The following is a 15544-nucleotide window of genomic DNA, read 5'->3' on the forward strand; positions in this document are numbered from 1 at the left end:
CTCTGACCTCAGATATTCAAATGAATGCTCATTGGAAACAATTCTGTGGGAAAGCAGAGTGTCACCAATGACTGAATATTTTAGCTGTGTCATGTTTTATCTACAATCTGAAGAAAAACTGGTTTGTTCTTCCCGGCACTTGAAACAGAACTAGAATTATCCTCCTTGCATTCCCTTTATTATAAATAAAGAGTCTGATAAAGAAAACCAACACCTCTCAAGATCTCCACACACCCCGTCTTAAAGGACTGTAGGTTTTCAATATATATATTTAAGTGAATATGAGCTATTTCTCTGTTAAGAGAGATGGTCAGAAAATATAGATGTCTGCTAATACACTCAGAGTAGTGGTATTTGAGTGCAGCGCTATTTTGAAGAGCTCAGTACGCCTATCACATTATCATGTATTCATCTTGTAGGTGTATTTGTGGTTTCATTCCACAGTTCCTCGCATGGTATTTAGGAATGCTGTTAAAAAACTTAATACACACCTGTGGTGGCAGCCAGTCTACTGAAGGGATATGGCAGGTGGTAAGGCAACTAGCTGAAATCACTGGGGGCTGCATCACAAGAGGGAGGAGAAGATGTCCCACTTTCTGGTGCAAGGAGATGGCAGTAGATGGGCTGGCAGCAGGGTGGATAAAAATCAATTATATTTTTTTAAAAAAAATTGGTTTTTTTTAAATTTAAATTGGATTTTTTTAAAAAATTGAATCAGATTTTTAAAATAAAATGCTTCTGGAGGAAAAATCTTTCTAAAGATAGTTTTCTATTTAAGTTACATTGTAGTCCAAAGGCTATTCACCAGGAAATAAGGATTTGTTTTAAGTTTTTCATGTGTGCTGAAGTCTAAGTTGTTTAAAAAATAAAATTGTTTAACCATATCAGTTAACAAACATGGATACATATGTTATAATGTTATTGTTTTAGTTAAATAAATTGTTTAAATTGTCATTAAGGAAATGATTGTTTTTTTCCTTCCTGTAAAGTACAGCAGAAAAGTTGTCCAAATATAAACAGTAAACTTATTAAACATCACAATTTCATAATTATCTGTCTATGTATTTCTAATAGTATAACCACATCAGTAATTTTTGATACAACTGTAAAAACTACTCTGAAAATTTATTATTCCAAAAATAAAACCTTCATCTGGTTGTAAATATTAAGATTATATATTTCTGCGTGCACAGCTACTGACATCAGCAGGACATCATCAGGACTGACTATCTTCTCAGCAACTGTACACTTGAATGGTGCTGCACCTCCAATACCACCTTCTGATTCCAAACAGTATGGGTGGGAATTCCTGATCCCACCCTCATTGCCACACAGTGAACATGGCTGCCTAAGTCCTAATGAGCTGCAAGGTGACTTGCTTCCAAACCACTTTTTACAGCTCTGAAGTCACAGGATAGGGCAGATAGTATAGGAAAAAGAGAATGAAAACAGTGAATACAGTGGTACCTTGGGTTACATATGCTTCAGGTTACATACGCTTCAGGTTACAGACTATGCTAACACAGAAATAGTGCTTCAGGTTAAGAACTTTGCTTCAGGATGAGAACAGAAATCGTGCTCTGGCGATGCGGCAGCAGCAGGAGGCCCCATTAGCTAAAGTGGAGTCTGTTTCAATATGGTAGCTCTCCCTGTGGTGATTAATGCCCTGGCAACACCCAGCCTTGACAGTTGCAATAAACCCTCGAAGTTTCAGCAAATGCAGAATGCAGTGGTCCAAGTGTTGACAAGGGACTAGATGCTCAGAGTATATTCTACCAATTTCTGTGCCATCTGTATTGGCTCCATTCAAAAGGTTGGCTGTGACCTTTAAAGTCCTGAATGGCTTGATTCCAAGTTACCTGAAGAACCACCTCTGCACATACAAATCTGCCGGAGATTTAAGATCAGCAACAGAGACCCTAATGTGTTTGCCTTTCAGGGAGAAAGATCAGGCTAGCGAGAATGAGAGATAGGACTTCTCCTGCCCCCATTACGGCCCACAGTTGTAGAACTCCTCCTTCTTCCAAGAGACACAGTCAGCTCCCAACCTTGCTAATTGTTTAGGCGAAGTCTGAAAATGTTTTCATTCATGACTTCCTTTGGCAAGAGTGTGTGATAGGTTGGGGGTGTGGGTCTCTGTTTGTACCCGAATGACTGGCATATCAAATAGAATTAGAAGATACAAAATGTTAAATGTTAATTTCTATGTGTTGTAAGGTAACACGGGAATAAATTTTGAATGGTGCCATACATTATGAATAACTAGTCTATTTTGTATTTATAGCAGCAAAATGTACGGCCACATTTTAATCTAAAACCGCTGCTGGAATCATGACAACATATATTATAAAAATAGGTTTCAGCCACCTGTAGGTTAATTTTATTCACATAAAGCAATCACTGCATTCTACTATACATTGTATGCTTTACATTAGTTTCCTATGAATTTATGGTTCCCCCCCCCCAAATCCCTAAAAATATATCTCAGTTATTAACCTTCACTATAGCTGAGCTTGCACAGACTACATATTGTAAAGCATATTGTGCTGTGTATAAACTGTCAAAAGCCCGTGATTGATCGATCTGTAATAACTAACGTGCATCTACCTCTGATTGATCCGCTTTAGGCAGTTTCTCCTCCTTTTTGTGTTTAGCATGTTTGTATAGTCCTGAGACACATACTATTGATATTTTTTTATTATTACCTGAAAACAGCAGAAGAAAAAGAATAGGCTTCTAAATGCAACAGCCCCCAAACAGAATACTGTGGGAATGCCTATGATTTATATATGGTTATTTAAGATGAAGGAAAATCTCTAGATTTGGCTCAGTATTGAACAGTTCGTGCTGCAAATGAACACATTTTCGGGGCATTTTCAGCCACTGAGTCGCATGGACAGAAATGAATTTCTACTGCACTTTGTTGGGGGTGGTGGAGGGGAAAAAACTGGTATTAAAGCAACGCTAGCAAGAAAGAGTTAGAATAACAGTTATTGTACAAGTCAACTTGTTTGGCTTTCAAAGCTATTCATCTAGGGCTTGGCTGCTGTATTAAAGGTGCCCAAGTCTCACAAGACTATTCCGAGAAGCTGGAATTTGCTCTTGCTGGAAACTGCCAAGAATCAAATTGTAACTATGTGTAGCAAACTTTGGTTCGTTCACTTGATTAAGCAACAAATATTTCAAATATATAACTTCTGGTTGAGGGGGAATTAAAGAACCTCTTAATGAGGGTGAAAGAAGAGAGCGCAAAATGGTCTGAAGCTCAACATCAAAAAAACTAAGATTATGGCCACTGGTCCCATCACCTCCTGGCAAATAAAAGGGGAAGAAATGGAGGCAGTGAGAGATTTTACTTTCTTGGGCTCCATGATCACTGCAGATGGTGACAGCAGTCGCGAAATTTAAAGACGCCTGCTTCTTGGGAGAAAAGTGATGACAAACCTAGACATCATCTTAAAAAGCTGAGACATCATCTTGCTGACAAAGGTCTGTATAGTTAAAGCCATGGTTTTCCCAGTAGTGATGTATGGAAGTGAGAGCTGGACCATAAAGAAGGCTGATCGCCAAAGAATTGATGCTTTTGAAGTACGGTGCTGGAGGAGACTCTTGAGAGTCCCATGGACTGCAAGAAGATCAAACCTATCCATTCTGAAGGAAATCAGCCCTGAGTGCTCACTGGAAGGACAGATCGTGAAGCTGAGGCTCCAATACTTTGGCCACCTCATGAGAAGAGAAGACTCCCTGGAAAAGACCCTGATGTTGGGAAAGATGGAGGGCACAAGGAGAAGGGGACGACAGAGTACGAGATGGTTGGACAGTGTTCTCCAAGCTCCTAACATGAATTTAACCAAACTGCGGGAGGCAGTGGAAGACAGGGGTGCCTAGCATTTTCTGGTCCATGGGGTCACGAAGAGTTGGACATGACTAAACGGCAAACAAGAATAGAAATGCTGCCTCACTGCTGAACATTTCGCTCAGTATTGTTAGAAGCAGCTGCCATTCAACTGATACCTTCAAAGGCGCGCTCTCTCTCTCTCTCTTTTTGGTCCTGTCTGTAGCAGATGTTTTGTATCACATACTTGAACGAGCTAATTCATCTGTAAGGGATCGCCCACACTGGCTGGTGTGCATCCAGCTGTGAAAATAGCTCAAGTGTCATTTGCGGACACTTTCATTCCATTCTTCTGATCTCATAGGAACTCAGTGACCACAACCAAGTCCAAAAGAGAGAGAGAGAGAGAGCACGAGAGGGGGAAGAATTGAGAACATTCACATCCTTTAAAGAAATTTCCAGCGTGGGAGTAATGTTACTTCAAGCAGGAAGCGTTTTTTGGAAAGGAATGCAGCTGATGCCAGAGGAAGATAATACTGATCTCCTAGTGGTGGTGCCTTTGACACAAAAATGAGCCATTTCGTATTGAAAAGCTCAGGGACTGCATCATTATGATGGAGCTAAGAGCACCTGGCTAATTCGATGTCCGCAGGACGGTTCAATCAATCACCACTTCTCACTAAAAGCTACTGATTCCCATTACAAGATGTGTTAAGACATGATACAAGTTCACTTCACCACGCAAGGACTTTTCTATACCGGGAAGCCACTTTAATATATTTCTGAGGTAGAAACAAAATCAATTTGAATTGTTCTCTAGTGAATCCATACCCTGTTAATAGCGGCGCAGCCACATTAAAATTTATTAGTAGAGAAAAACAATATTCTAAGTCTATGAAGGAGTCAGTTGTCTTTTGTTTTTGTTTTTTTAAAGTGACCAGATGAAGCATCTAATGATAATGAAAATCAGACTATCTCGAGATGCCTTAAAGTCAGCTGGGATTACTCCATCAGAGGTCTAAATTTGTCTGTGAAGGTACAGATATTGCCTTATTAACGTCCTCATTTAAAAGAAACAAAAAGAAATTACGCATTCTGAATGTTCAAAAAATAGAGTCAATCCTTTCCCCCCTTCATTATACTCTCATATATTCTTAATGAAATTGATGTTACACAATAAAACTCACTATGTCTGACTGCGATATTACTGCTGCTATTTCAAAGAGTGGTTTTTTAAAAAATAGAAAACAATCCATTTTTGGATTATCCATACTTGCATGCCAATTGCACACCATTGGGATTGTGCAAGTTAGAACATAAGTCTCGCTTTGAAGCTACATTTGAACCTAGCCCAAACGAAGAAAATTCATAAATCTGCTTGGCTGGTTCCCTAGCTTCAGCAGTCTTTAGGCAACCAACACTAATACTGCTTTAACCAGCTGCATAGGGCATGGCCAGGTACTGCAAAATGATGCCTCCCTGTTCCTGGCCAACCAGTCACTAGGAGTGGCTTTTGCAATGCCACTAAACTGTGCAAGACCCATCACCATCTTTTGCCGTATGATTTACAACAGCTGGGTTATCGAACACTTAGAGGAAGGCGAGGTCTTACCAGTGAAACACAGCAGAGCTGTGGATTGTACTCTGAAACTCTTTTTACCTTTTAACACTTCCAAGAAGACGCTATCACAATATTTAAACGCAATATATACTGCGCAGAGGAATACAGGAAGTGCTTTCTACCTTCTAGACCCGTATTTTCTGTTCTGACTAGTAGCATCTCCCGATTAATCCTTCTAACTGAAGGATGCCAGGATTTCAAAGCACATATATTATATTATTATATTTATATTATAATATATTATATTATTATATTATATTATATTATATTATATTATATTATATTATATTATATTATATTATATATAATATAAGGTATATATATATAAAATAAAAAAGGTTTCAGAACTTCCTCAAAATATTTGTGCGAAACACTGATGAAGTTTGAATGCTGTATAAAATCCTAAAGACCCCTGGGCACATCATCCACGTTTGGGAGAATACAGGCCCAGTCCACCAATGAGTGCCTCTGAGGCCAACTTGCCTTATCTGCCAGGGATTTGGGGTCTGGGGGCAGTGGGGTGATGCATACTCATGTTCAGGGAGTTACTAAAAAGGGAGGTAGGGATAATGGCTTGTCCTTGACCCAGCAGAGTACTGGTCACCCTTACAGTGTGGTATTTCCTTGTTAGTTATACAGTGGTACCTCAGAAGTCAAACGGAATCCGTTCCAGAAGTCCATTCGACTTCCAAAACGTTTGGAAACCAAGGCGCGGCTTCCAATTGGCTGCAGGAAGCTCCTGCAGCCAATCGGAAGCCACGGAAGCTGCGTCGGACGTTCGAGTTCCAAATAATAATAATAATAATAATAATAATAATAATAATAATAATAATAATAATTTATTATTTATACCCCGCCCATCTGGCTGAGTCTCCCCAGCCACTCTGGGCAGCTCCCAATCAAGTGTTAAAAACAGTACAAAGAACATTTGCAAACCGGAACACTTACTTCCGGGTTTGGGGCATTCAGGAGCCAAAACGGATAAGTACTAAGGCGTTTGACAACCAAGGTATGACTATACTCAGTTCCTGCACCTACAGTATCCTAGAGCAGGTTTGGTTTAATGTTCAATAATGTGGTCCTTATTCAACCCAGTTGTACGTGTCTGTGTATTTATTTCAGCCCTCAGCTGAAAGTCTGTTCCAGCTTGTTCTACCAGTTTGGGTGGCATTGGGAGGGATAAATTCTGTACTGCACATTCTGGGCATTTTCCAATTCAAACTGTAGGTGAATTCTCATCTAAGTGTTAGACGATCATCCACAAATTAGAGCATGAGGAAGGCTGATGTGACCTCAATCTGACATACTAGTCCCAGAGAGACATTGCCAATTACTATCTTGATTATCAGGGTTATTGACGCGGCAGCCCTTGATTTTCTCCCTCAAGAAATACTGGAAGATTGCTCTGCTGAGTTTTGGTACCGGCTAAGTTATTTCAGCCTTATATGTTTTAGCACACTCATTTTCAAAGAATTAAAATGCACAGAATTTTGAGAGATTAGTTGTCAATTTTATTTTCATGTTTTATGTTTATTTTCTTGTGTAGGTGACCCTAATTATGTTTCATTTTGGATACCAAACGTATCTGTCTATGAAATTTATGCTTTAGTTTCCTTCATCTTTTCTATTCAGATGCAAATGGGCTTATAATTTAACTTACAATTTACGTAAAGTAACTATACTAATGAGATAGTTCTGTGATGACACACAAGGAGTTTAAATTATTTAAGGCTATTGCATCCAAAGGATTAAAATTATATGTTGCAATCTGGAGGCTTTCCAATAAAGCAAAATAGCCGATAGTAAATTAAAAGAACAACATGTCAATGGAAATGGCTGAATGTACACTATCTATCTATCTAGAAGCACAGGCTTCAAGGTTATCTTTAGGGTAACTGCTGGGTAAATTTATGAATAGGTTTCAGAAGTCATTGGTTAGTTTAGGGGAAACCCTGGTTGGTTTCAAAGTTAGGAATCCATAAAGGATGAATCTCATGAAAACATTGAATGATATCCCAAAATGCAAAAAGAGATGGAATCCATTCTCTGTGGTATGTCCCACAGAGGAACTTACGGTCTTCAAATAAAAACATCTTGAAGGTCCCAGGCCACAGAGAGGTTAGGCTGGCCTCAACTAGAGCCAGGGCTTTTTCGGCTGTGGCTCCAAACTGGTGGAACGCTCTGTCACAAGAGACTAGGGCCCTGCGGGACTTGACATCTTTCCGCAGGGCCTGCAAGACAGAGCTGTTCCACCAGGCCTTTGGTCAGGGCGCAGCCTGACTCCCTCCTTTGGCAATCTTCACAGAATCTCTAGCCCAATGGTTGCCATCAATTTGATTTGAATTAATTTTATAATGAATGATTTTAGAATTTTGTACTATTTTATTGTTGTTAGCCACCCTGAGACCGGCTTCGGCTGGGGAGGGCGGGATATAAATAAAATTCATTATTATTATTATTATTATTATTATTATTATTATTATTATTATTATTCTGAAAAGGAGGGGTCATAGGTGTTGACCCCTAGGGGCCTAGGCGGCTTCAGCCCCCTGAATGTATTTTCCAGAGGGCGTTCAATTTTCAGAGGGCATTCGGCTCCACCCCTTGGCTCCTCATGACATCATGCAACCCCCCCCCCCAAATATCCTATGAAGAAGCTGGCACCTCTGAGAGGGGCGAATTAGATCAATAATGTGGCATCCTTACTATAAGGGAGGAGCTCAACATAGAACAGATCAGACTATTGGTCCTTTAGCTGTGTACTGTCTGCATTAACAGCCAATAGTTCTCTAGGGTTTGAAGCAGGAGTCTTTTCCAGCCCTACCTGGAGATGCCAGTAACTGGACTAACCCCATTTACCTGGGAGTAAGTCCTACTCAATTCAATACAGCATACTTTTGAGTAAACATGGTTAGGAGTGTACTGTGTGCCACTGTGCAGAATCATATCCAAGGACTGCCAGCATGACAGTAAGCTTTATTCTGTGAGAGGGATGAAGAAATGTTTGGTTTTTAATACTAAAATCCTAAGCATTTCCTATTTTACTTTTTGCAGGAATGCAGGCGATTCAGGCTCAAAATAAATGCCCTAGCTTCCGAAACCTGATTCACTCCTACGTATGTAAGGGTCACAATTCTAGAGCATTAAGAAATATTACAGAATGTATTTTACTTCTACCTGTAACCAAGCAAGGAATTATCAATGTAAGTGAGGAAAATATGTGGTTTAAAGAGGCTGACATCCTCGCCTCCAGCTTAAGAATAGAAATGGCTCTTGCATGTAAATTGTAGAGGCTCGAATTTATGTTGCAGATTTCAGCACAGTTGAAATGACTGCAGACTGTGTGTGAGAGAGGTCTTAAAAATAGCACTTGGAGGGCAGCAGTGGCAGATGAGCCAGAGTGCTACAAATCAGGATTAGAGTAATATTGCATGTAGGTGAGTATGTTATAACTATTCTACGCATATTTACTCCAAGCCACTAAAAGTCATTCCCATAATTTCATGCACAGCAGAAATCACTGCCAAAACCTATTATGTTAGCAGATGGGCATCTATCTATCTATCTATCTATCTATCTATCTATCTATCTATCATCTATCATCTATCATCTATCTATCTATCATCTATCTATCATCTATCTATCTATCTATCTATCTATCTATCTATCTATCTATCTATCTATCTATCTATCTCCAAATCTATCTATCTATCTATCTCCAAATCAAGTAGACAAAAATTGTCCAGTGGATTAAGCGTATGACTCTTCATACTTAATACTTTCAAACTGAGCCGCTTCTGATAAAACTGTTGAAATCCAAAACGGGAAACAATCAAGGGCTCACTATCAAGAGGAGCAAAACCTGGTGGCTGATTGCCTTTTCATAAGCCACTGTTTATCAAGTGCCCTGTCAGGTCCTCTAAGCACACCAGGAACAAAGCCCGAATAGTGGTGCAAATTTCACTTACAAAAGTGATATTCGGGGTTATGTTAAGAAAATACCATTTTATGCCATATATTGCAGAACAGCTGTGCAAATTTGCAAATACTCAGTGGGCTCCATCCAGAAAGGAGGAAGCCTCTTTGGATCCGGCTAAATCTCAAGCCATCTCACGACAAGTCTTCCCCATTATCTTGCAAGACAAGTGGAAGTTACATACTTATTTCTTTTTCAGTGAAGCTGTCACAATACTAAAGTTTGGAATTTTCACCATATCGGATAAGCTGTATTTTTTAAAAAGATGCTTTAGAGAGCACTTATCAAAACAGGAGTCATCCAAACCAATCACAGTAGTTCTAAATGCCATCTCTGATTCACTGCTTGTATCCGTTTGAATATTTCAGCAATTCAGTACGGCTCCTTCCTCTCAACAATAAAGACCCTTTTTATTTTTTAAAAGAATGAAACAGGAGTAGCAGCAGATGCGCTCATCCTGGCAACTGAGAATACACAGGAGTGCAATTCCTTTGCTCTCCCCAATGCAATGATTCATAGACTACACAAAGTGTACTTTACTTTGCAATTCCCTTACCATCATTAAAGAGCACAGAACCCTCCCAAGCAGCATACCTACTAACATAATATTTCCGTGCAAATTAGACCGAATGCTGGGAGCTCCCCTAAGGGATGTCCTCAGCACACCTGACACCTGGAACCCACTTAAGGACTTGCCCTGGTCCCCTTGCTAGCAGAATAAGCAGACAGGGAGATTTAAGGGTCAACACTCCAACTCAGGAATCGTTACACAAAACCTCAAACAGCATTGTCCCAATTATTTTCAGGATCCTATTCTGCTTAAACTTCCAGTTTAGCCCCAAATTCTGCAACCAGTAGTACAGGAACCCGTTATCAAAATGTCAACTTATTATCACTAAGGATTTGCTGCACATCTACACCTGAAGCACACTAGATTTCTCATAACTATTTAGCAGGGTTGTGCAGAAGACCAAGCTACCCCATAACACATAAAGTGACCTTGCACTTAGTTAAATAATTGGTCCTTCTAACCCACTGTGACAAACAGCTTTCCAGGGTCTCAGAGCAGAGGTCTTTCCAATCTACTGCTACCTGATCATATCAACTGAAGATGCCAAGTATTCCACACAGGAATGTATGCATAGCACGTGCTCTACCAGTGAGCTATGGCTCCTCCCACAAGCCATCATCATCATCATTTATTATTTATACCCCGCCCATCTGGCTGGGTTTCCCCAGCCACTCTGGGCAGCTCCCAACAGAATATTAAAAACACAATAAAACAGCAAACATTAAAAACTTCCCTAAACAGGGCTACCTTCAGATGTCTTCTAAAAGTCAGATTAAACCTGGGAAACTTTAATACTCAAGAGTTCCTACACAGCTGAAAATTGAACCATATTGCCCTTGATTGTGCATATGATTTTTAACTACAATGCATGTTAGCACCACACACAACAAAGATGCATAGAATCTATCAACTCGGATCTGCCTAATAACTATTCCACTAATCCTTGGCTTTTTTTGCAGCTGATATTACTCTCAGTAAATTCTCAACTAACATGAGTAACCGCGGTAAACCTGCCACAACCAGGAAATTCAAGTTGCACTAACTCCCAGAGAAAAAAGAAGAAACAAGAAAAGTGTGCATGTATGCTCACTTACTGTTGGTTGCATAACGTATGACGGATGAGGCATCCATGAAGTACTCTGAACCTGTGTATCAGAAAGCACTATATTAGCACAATGGTGTTAAAAAAAAAATTAAAATCACACAGCCAAATTTGGCAATAATCTTGCTTTGAATAAAATACATAGCAAACTGAAACTTGCTGTAGCACTTTGGAGAATGCTGCAGCCACATTGCTGCAAGTTAATGGATGTAATTTTTTTTCCAGATATTATCTATAGATTTGCATTTTAAATCTTAATAGCAGGGCCTTGTTCATAGACAGGATTGATGCTGTGGGCTCAGATGCATCCTGCAAACTGCATGGCAGCAAATCTGATCATCCTTCTGGTTCCCAACAGTCCACCTTGCAGGTAGGAGCACAGTTGCAAGGTTGATGCAGGTGGCAGCCCATAGAGAGAAATGTTGTGCGAAAGTAGAGCCTGATGAACATAGCTGTCAACTGTCCCTTATTTGGTGGGAAAGTCCCTTATCCCAGCGCTGTGTCCCGCTGCTATCCCTTATTGATGATGTTCCTTAAATTTCCCAGGTTTCAAAGGAAGCAGCTCCTCTTCCTCCCTCCCTCCCTGCTGGCCAGGGAGGAGGGAGGCTCCAACTGTGTTGCTTGGCTGCGTTGCTCACCCAATAAGGAGTCTAAGAACGACGGGTGGGAGTGGAGCTTGCATGCCTTGTGCCGATCAAATCGGCCGCGTTGCCTAAGGACTCGCCTTTGCTCAGTGCTTCCCAGTGGAGAGGTGACAGTGGTTTTCCTTGCTGCATCCCCTTTGCTGGGTTGCTGCGCTGTGGGACCACCTCTTGAGGCTTCGTTTGGCTGCTGGCTGGGCTTTCTGCCTTTGGCTCGGAGGGGCTCAGAAGTTGAACATACCTGTGCCTGGAAAATCCCTTATTTTGGCTGCTGATCCCTTATTTTCGAGGCTGCTGGTCCCTTATTTTCAAATCTGTAAGTTGACAGCTATGCTGATAAATGGGCAAGCAATGCTACTAAAACTAACAAATAATGCTGAATATTGCAACTAAAACAGAGCCAGGGCAAGTTTATGTCGAGAGGGCATATTCCCCTGGTTTATGGACTTCAGGCTACGTGACTCACAACTTTGTTCTGAGTCAACGTACACACAAGAGATGTACACACAAACAAGTGTACTACTGACAGAGGCTTTTGGTGTTTGTGATAAAATTTATTGGCTTCAATCAAAGCAATATATTACAGAGTTAGACAATTAAGGGACAGTTTTCACATTACATAAATGGGCTTCCAGGAAAATCAATCAACTCAAGAGAATGATGGCTAGCATTTACTCTGGAATAATTAGGATGTTCTTGAGCAAGAAATGTGCACATCCTATGTTGACCAAATCCTCTTTAAATTAAAAACACAGTTCAAAAGTTGAAAAGCATGATTCCTAAGTAACCTAATTAAATTCTTATTGGTAGGAAGTTAAAAGTTCAGTAGCCTTTCAGAAAATATTCCAGTTTCTCAATGAATACTGTCACCGCCCTTAGGTCATAGGATAAATATTTTTCAAAGAACAGCTAGAAATATAGGAAACTGTCTTATACCAGGCCTATAGTCCAGTGTTGTCTACTCAGAAGTGCACTGTACTCACTGTTTGTTGATCAATTTACAGAGCTCTTACTATAACACAACATACAACAGAGGAACATGATTCTAGAGAGCCTGAGCAAATCGTGTTCCATAAGGGAGATGATCATACTCCCCAAAGTATGTCATTCATGTCAATTAGAAATCAAGCAAAATACTCTGGTGACATTGCAGCTTTCCCATTCAAGTTGTCTGAGTCAGTAAGTATCAAAGTTCACTCTGACTATTGCTCTGACAACTACATTTCCTTTGGTGGCATTTGTAGTAAATGTTTCAGATTTCCCTAGCAATTTTGCATTGTAGAAGTGATCATAGAATATGAATAACTGATTACAAATAAAGTAAAGTAACCACAAGTTGCAGTGTGTGTGCGTGTGTGTGTGTGTGTGTGCGTGCATTCCACAAAGGCTCTTCTTTTTTCAAATATTGATTATCAGCGTTTAGGACTACAGGATATCAGGCGCTTGCCACCAGTTGGTATGAATTCTCATAAGGGGATGATCCATTTTCAGACAGCGGTAAAAGTGATGATTTCGAAATAATCGGCAAATACCACCAAGTGAATTTCAAGCTTGGCTAGGAAGCATTGCCACTTGGTGATGAGAAATGGAACTGCACGCTTTCTTTGAACAGGAAATTTCCTTTCCAAGTTCTGTCTTTGCTAATTCATTTGATAAGTCTTCTACAGAGGAAACAGTCTGCGCCCTTCTTTTTGCCTTTGTGGATTTTCATCCATTTAAATGTATATCTCAAAAGGCATTTAAACATCATCTTCTGTCTTCCTTTCTTGAAAAAACTTTAAAACCTTTTAAGTTTACACCTATTTCTTCTGGGTCGTGTACTCATTTTTCCCCTCTCGGTTTTGTTTGACAAATACTTTCCCCCTCATTCCACAGAATCTGTTTTAATTCCTCAGATGTTTCAGAAACAAAAGTTGTTCCCCTGTTTCTGCCCATTGTGCTCCGTATCTTATCTACCTATTTCACATAAAATTCTTTTGCTTTTATGTACTGCCATAACTCCTGAAACATCCTTAGGCAGAAAATTCAAAATAACTTCCCTAACCTCTTTTGAATAACCCATATTTCTTCACTGCCTTTATTTGCCATTATCAGACTTCATAACCACCAAAGCTGCAAGATTTGTATCTTACCTGCCCGCCTTCCCTAAAAACAAATTAGAACTTTTACGCTATATATTCCCTTGTGTTCAGCCACCTCATCTCTTCCTGTGACTGACATCCTCTTCTGCTGACACTTTTGTTTATAAGAAATCCTACTATCTCTACCTCTAGCTTCCTTGCATTTTCTTCAATATTATCCTTCCTCTCCAACATGGCACTGTCCCTCTGATATACTTAGAAAACACAATCTCAACAGAATCATCTGCGGCTAAATAACAGAATTCCCTTGAGGAAACATATGGTACTATCTCTAATATGAATAACATCCAGAGCAGGCTTATGCAGTTCCGTAGTACATGAGGCTGCCTTTGAACATTGCAATTGTTCAATACAACAACCAGACTACTCACCAGAACGGATTGGTCAGAAAACCAGCCAACCCTGTGCCCCCCCCCCCAAAAAATCCCACTTTCTACCAAATGGACTGAATACTTCCTCCCAAATGCTTCAGCTGTTCAGTGAAAACTATATTTGGTATTGGGTGCAAATGCTGTAGTTTCCACAGAACAACTGAGGCACCTGAAAGGACTGTTCATGGTTTTCATTTCAGACTGTAGAAAAGAAAAATGTTTGTCTCATAATTTTTAGAGCATTATAAACAGACAAATTTGTATTCCGAACCAGGTAACTGTGTGAGCTTTGTCAGCCTCTGTAATTGGACCCTTCATTGGCCTATAAACGTGGGACCCTAAGTATATTAAAGCCCATCTATTAAATATGCTTATCTATCTATCGACCATCACAATTTCTGCATGAACTGAACCTGAACAAAATCAGTTGTCTCCTTTAACTCAGTCCCTCAATATTTAACTCCTATTGCTCGCAACTGATTTATTTATTCTGTGGTGTTTCTACTCTTTTCTTATCTGATACATACCTGGTGATGGCCAGTTATTTGTATGAACAAAGCCATTTATATGCTACACATTAATAAGGGCCATTTGATTTGGTTTTGCATGTAGGAAAAGGAGAATCACTGGCATACAAATAAGAAAACCAGAATATAATCTAGGAAAGGGTTACCTTTTCCTTTTGTTCGAAGTGGCTTTTGTCAAATATGCTTTTTTTTAAGGCAGTATGTGCTTTCATACTCAGGGATACAAAAAGCTAACAAATCTTTCTACGCTCAACTAATAAGCATTTCCATAATCAAGTTAAAGTTACATAAACCCATTGTGTGGGAGACCCCTGGTGAACAAAGCATATTCTACAATGTGCTATTATTTCTCATACCATACATAGGGCACATAGATCAGTTAAGACAGTATCTAAAGAAATGTGAGAAAATGTTGCAGGACTGACTGATAAAGTGTTGAAGGTAATGTAAAACATAGTATTCGCTTTAATAGAGCCAAAATGTGTTAGTTTGGAAGAGAAAACTTAAATCGCACTGCCATCTATTGTTATGGGTGAACTCTCATGGAGAAGAAAGAACTGTGTGAGGTCCTAGACTTGCTTCTGGGCACATGGTGTTGAGCAAGCTCCCTGCACTTGAAAATCATGAAGGCGGGGGAGGTCCCTTTCACTCCCATGGGAATGGTTTCCTCATTACTAGGCTCCCAGTCCAGACTGGGACCCCCTGGATGGTTCCATTCAATATACCACTTGTAGTTTGGCCCTCTGTTTCATGGAATTA

The 15544-nt window shown here is 39.9% G+C and overlaps 1 protein-coding gene across 4 annotated transcripts in view; it reads right to left on the reverse strand.

The window, feature by feature from the left end:
• RBMS3 (RNA binding motif single stranded interacting protein 3) overlaps positions 1 to 15544 on the reverse strand; it is a gene marked incomplete at its 3' end in the record, with an annotated part of 470025 nt that overhangs the window by 45511 nt on the left and 408970 nt on the right. For all 4 annotated transcript variants that reach the window (XM_083578126.1, XM_083578127.1, XM_083578125.1 and 1 more), the window contains exon 10: positions 11098 to 11148. In XM_083578126.1, the coding sequence (XP_083434252.1) occupies positions 11098 to 11148 (51 nt within the window). The remainder of the gene's footprint in view (positions 1 to 11097; positions 11149 to 15544) is intronic.

The sequence above is a fragment of the Podarcis filfolensis genome, assembly GCF_964270895.1.
Source record: "Podarcis filfolensis genome assembly, chromosome: 12".
Lineage (NCBI taxonomy): Eukaryota > Metazoa > Chordata > Lepidosauria > Squamata > Lacertidae > Podarcis > Podarcis filfolensis.